General features: G+C 33.7%; 1 protein-coding gene across 2 annotated transcripts; it reads right to left on the reverse strand.

Moving 5' to 3' along the window:
- Positions 1–1,769: 1,769 nt before the first annotated feature.
- LOC107863460 (transcription factor DIVARICATA) lies at positions 1,770–3,580 on the reverse strand. 2 transcript variants are annotated; one of them, XM_047408375.1, is made up of 2 exons: positions 2,798–3,580; positions 1,770–2,414 (listed from the first exon to the last, which is right to left on the reverse strand). In XM_047408375.1, exons 1-2 carry the CDS (start codon positions 3,175–3,177, stop codon positions 1,916–1,918), a joined length of 879 nt encoding a protein of 292 aa, XP_047264331.1. In that variant the 5' UTR covers positions 3,178–3,580; the 3' UTR covers positions 1,770–1,915. The 2 variants fall into 2 exon arrangements, with proteins under 2 accessions (XP_047264331.1, XP_047264332.1); XM_047408376.1 differs by having other exon boundaries at positions 1,770–2,411; positions 2,798–3,532.
- Positions 3,581–5,570: the final 1,990 nt, after the last annotated feature.

Consider the following 5,570-nt stretch of genomic DNA (forward strand, 5'->3'; position numbering starts at 1 on the left):
CAAAAACAATTCATTTTGTTGGAATTTGGAGCAAAATCCTGCCAAGTCGCCAGAATATTTTATCTCATACTGGGATAAGACTTGCTTTTACAGCAAGTTGTGGTGAATTAGTCAAGATGAGCTAAACATGGTAGGGTCAGTTGAACACCCTTAATTCATCAGATAATCATCTTGATTGTTTGAACTTGACTGAAATAAATGTGGGATATATCGTTCATGGAAGAATCACTGGATTGTACAAGATAATATTGAACCACTTATAAAAAAAAAATAAAACACTCTTGATAAAATTTCTGGCAACGCTACTGCACATTTGCCACCTCTTATTGCTACTCGGGAAAATTTTAGCCGCGTAATCTTCTTTGATTACATTGACTGCCAAAGACTTCACTGCTAAGAAATTTGTTACCTTATCAATCCAATTTTTTTCCAGAAGTACAACGCATTCCATTTGGCAGTAATAATATCTTGAAATGATACTAAAAATTACACTAGAAAATTCATTTATTGCCATTTCATCACTCTCTCAATAGTATATTAATTTAGCATAAGAATAATACCAGACGAAATCCCGCGCTAATAGTAAAATACTAGCGTGGAACTTAATGTGAACAAAACATGACGATTCCAAAAGGAAAAAGGGGATGATTCTGAAATTAGTGGAAATTAAAGCAGCAGCCTGCAAAAGTGACATGCAGGATCAAACTCGATCGGTAAACTTGGCCAAATTGCATCTCTTTTCCTAAATCCAGAGGAAGTATTTCTTATGTACATCAACACAACTATTAATGATTTTAATATGTTGCGTCATGATAACTTTCCAGATTATTAACCTCACTTTTTATGTATCTATAGGTACCTTGTAAGTGACATGATAGTATTACAATTTTTTTTACACGTCTATGCATAAAAGCTAAACTCAATAAATGAAGGAGCAGTCCAATCAGAACGTCTCGTATCCAATATATTGCAAAGTGAAAGATAGGGTGAATGATTTGGACTGGCATCTGCTTCTAGTTACATGCATTGTTCATGTTGCTTTTAAGAAATGGGTGAAAAAGGGGCAAGGTCTTTTTATGCACAAACAGGTCAAGAGGTCCCATTTCGCCTTTAGTTTCAAGAAAATAAACAAAACCTGAACAAAAGGAAAAAGTTGTTGCACTAGTCTAAAAGTTGTGGTATTATTAGATAGTGGAAAACCTCGCGCCGAAGTAATCGTCAGACAGACAGTTTCAATATGGAAGAATTCTATGGAAAATTTTTGGGAAAGAAAAAGACATAAAACTTTCCCACACTTTTGTGTTTGGCCAGGAAAGGAAACAAAAATCGTATCAACAACTGAAGAATTTTATATATTGGTTCAACAGTTCCATTATTTCCTAAACATATGAGAGTAACAAGACATTTGTGAGTTTTCAAGTTCCAATTTTGAAATGAACCATGAGTAGTGTATTTTATCTTCGAGTCGTGTTCTAAAATGAAATTTAAGTTTAGTAGATATGTTATTTTGCCGGAGACAGAATTTGGGATTTAAATTTAACGAGTTCAAAACTATGAATTATTTGAAAACACAGATTCAAAACATAATAGGAGTACTTCATGTATACTGTTTTTCAGGGTTGTTCATAAATGTATCTATAGTAAATGTTGAAAATAATGAGTTCAATTGGATGCACCCGTAATCCTAGATCCAATCTGACTATTGTTCAATAAGTAGTCTGGTAAAATGTTACATGATCAAACGAAAATGCTGAAATTGATGAGGAGACTTTAGTTGAAAATATTCACTTGCAGTCTGAACGACTTGATACACAAATTAGACCACCCGTACCAAACTAAATTACATTAATTAATAATTTAATAACAAGACCACAAATAAAAACAGAACCCTAGATAAGACATCTTTCAACACTGATCAATCCCATATTTGATATCTTGTGGATTGGAACTGGAGCTGTGGATTACCACTTAAAGTAATACTGTTAGCTCCATGTTCATCCCAATACTGTGAAGCAATCTTGTATGGGTATGCGACAAACGGAGAACTGCCATACAATGATCCAAAATCCATCAGATCTACGTGTTCACTTAATAAGCTGGCATTCCAGCAGTTCACTATATCTGTTGTGGTTGTGAATTTCTGGAAAGAGGAGCTGGTTGCATAGAACTTCTCTTTAGACAAAGAATTAATGTTGTACGCTAGGTTGTTTTGGGACGTGGCGTCGGTGGTGAAATGGACAGTGGTAATGTCATGAATACTAGGTCTCCTCTTATCTTTGCCTCCTGAAATCTGTCTCTGATAGTATTTCTGAGCATGACTAGCCACTTGAGTTGGTGTTCTTGAAATTACCATTTTCTTGGATATGTTCCTCCAATCCCCTTTTCCATACTTCTCAAGTCCCATCAGGAATCTCCTATGCCAAATTTTAAAAAATTCTATTAACATCACAAGCAAAAATTCAAGGAAAAAAAAGAATCAGGAATCTCCTATGCCAAATTTTAAAAAATTCTATTAACATCACAAGCAAAAATTCAAGGAAAAAAAAGAGTGAAGAGGGTACAATTACTCCCTCCGACCCAGAAAGAAAGCGTCTTGATTCGGAATATGAGGGTCAAACTAACTAATGTTCGGTGTGAAGCATAAAATCTTTAATTTTTTTTTTTAAATAAGATCTGACATATTTAGAAGTACATAGAAAGTATTTTAAGTCCTAATAGTTAACTTTAAAAAATTATGTTTAAAGAATTCATTAAGAAAATCATTTTGGCACGAGGACTAGGAAGAAATAGGATGCACCTGTGCTCTTCTTCTGTCCATGGTACACCTTTCTTTCTTTCTTGATCAGAAGATCTGCTGCCTCTTTTTCTAAATGTTTGTAATCCACAATGATCGACAAATTCTAAAGTAATCGAAGAGCCAAAATAACCAGGATTTGGGACCAATCCGGCTTCAATGTCACAAACATCTGCAACAAGTTCCTTGTATTGATTCATTACATCAATAACTGTCTTTCCAGGGATGTGAGCTGCCACCTTGAACCATCTATTAGGAGTATTCTCGTCATATATCGCAATAGCACTTTCAAACTGCTTGTTCTCTTCTTTAGTCCATTCTATGCTCTTGCTCATCCAACTTGAATTTGGTAAAAACGAATTACTAGAAAATAAAGTTTCCATTTCCAAGACTTCCAAAATAATTGGACTGTAAGCTAGTATATATGTCTAGAGCTAGCTAGGATGAGAAGTTTTATGATTCCGAAAAGATACTTATTCATTAAGAATCATATACTGAGAATAAGAACACACTTTTTAACAACATCTTGGATTAGAGAAAGACCCCACTTTATCAGAATCAAAATTAGAATCTTGGAAAAATAGCAACTTAGAACAAGTCTACAAAGAGTAAAATGAGTTTGAGAAAGCTGATCGGTGGAAATTAGTATGGCCAATGACAGTGGCAGAGGATTTGAGATGTATCAGTGAATCGTGATTTGTAATAATATGAATTGAAATGATTAGTGGAACAAAATTTCGAAAATAAAAAGGAGAAATCCCTCGTGGTCCACCAGTCATGAGATTAGATATGTGTAATACTACATGCTACACGTTTCTATTTCCCCGGGGGGGTCACCACATGTGGTTTAGCCATTATGGGTAGGGTTGGACATATTTTGGTTTAAATCGAAAAGATAGAAAAATCGAATTGAAATTTAATTTTGGTTTGATTTTTTATTTTTTGGATTGATTTCGATTTTAAATTTTAGAAATTCAGTTAAACGGTTTGGTTTTTGGATTTTCAAAAAAAAAAAAAAACGGATAAATTGAAAAACTGAAATTATATAAATAATATATTATAATTTATATATTTTATTATATATATAAATATACTAAAAATATAATATAATCTGATATAACATATAAATATATAAATTATAATCATTTATTAACCCAAAATCCTAATATACTACTTTGCTTTAGACCCTAACATTAACGTGAAGGCTGCAGTGGTGTTCAGCCATCCTTAGTTCGTCAGTTCATTTGAAATTTCAACATCGTCATCGACAATCGTTTGCTCAGTTCGTCACTGCCATCGACAGTCGCTGCCGAGTGTGGCCACTGCAGTCACGCCAACGATGATGACTCAGCGAGGTCGATATTTATGGCTATTTTATGCGTGTTGAATTAAATATTTATGGGAATGAAAAAAATAGGTTTGAAAAAAAGATTATTTTTCTATAAAAATCACCAATTTTAAATGCTCACTATTTTAATCTTTAAAAATTTGAAATAGCCGAACCGAATTTGTAAAAATCGAACCAAACCGAAATAATTTTATTTTGGTTATGGTTGTCAGTTTCGTCAATCCGATAATTAAAAAAACCGAACCGATATTCAACAATCAAACCGAACGAACCGAATGTCCACCCCTAATTATGGGGTCCTTCGGCAGTACAAAAGAATAGTAAAGTACAAAAGAATAGTAATGTTTAGTTATACTGATATTATAGCTTATTCCTTATTTAGTTTAGGTAGAATACATTTATTTATTTAGCTTATTCTTAAGTACGCACCATCTTTCACTTAGGCACCTTAAGTGGAGGTTGCTCACTTTTGGCACCTCAAGTAGCCATAAAGTGTGTCATTTTGACACTTTTTGCTGAATAAGCAAAGAGAGTGTATTACACTCGCTTTTAAGCACGTTTGAGGGGTATTTTCATAATTTTTCATCTTAATTTTTTTTAAAAATTATTGAAAATGTCGCATTGTCTTCTCCACAACTTCTTTTTAGCTTAACCTCCATTAATGGAGGTGAAATCAACACTCAAAAATAAATTTCACTCCATTAACAAAATACTCACTCCATTAACATGCCTACACAATAATACATACCATGAACACCAAATAATACTCCTTCCATTAATTAACGGAATACACCCAACTATAAGAAATTCAAGAGGAAAAGTACCAACAATTTATAGTCAAAATTTATAGAAGATAATGAAGATATAATCATTAATGGAACTGAAAATTTTCAAAAGTACTAAAATAGTGTGTATTATTTTCTTCCGCTAATTTATTTTCTTTCGTGTGTGTAGCTGAGTTTGTGCCTATTCAGATTAAATGAAAGTTGTGTGTGCATTTTCGATGGCGAAATGAGTTTCTCGATTTGGGGGTGGGGTTGAGGAGGATAATGGGAGGAGGGGCTGGGCTGCCAAACAAAAATGGTAGTTTGGGGGTGGGGGTAGGGGAAGGTGGGAGGGACGGAGAGGGGCTATGGAGAACATGACTTAGGGGGTTTGGTGGGGTGGGGTGGGGGAATTGAATTTTATAATGTTTTATAACTATTTAAGTTAAAAAAAATTGCCAAGTGTCAATATTTGATTGGTGTTTTTTTTAAATTAAAAATAGTTATTTAACAATTAATTTGGAGAAAAATGACAAATGCCATAATATTATTGGTCACTTTACACGTTATCGGCGCGTGTAATACACGCACATGATATATTTTTGCTGATTCAGCAAAAGGTACCAAAATGACACACTTTATGGCTACTGGAGGTGCCAAAAGT

Source organism: Capsicum annuum, chromosome 3, assembly GCF_002878395.1.
Source record: "Capsicum annuum cultivar UCD-10X-F1 chromosome 3, UCD10Xv1.1, whole genome shotgun sequence".
Lineage (NCBI taxonomy): Eukaryota > Viridiplantae > Streptophyta > Magnoliopsida > Solanales > Solanaceae > Capsicum > Capsicum annuum.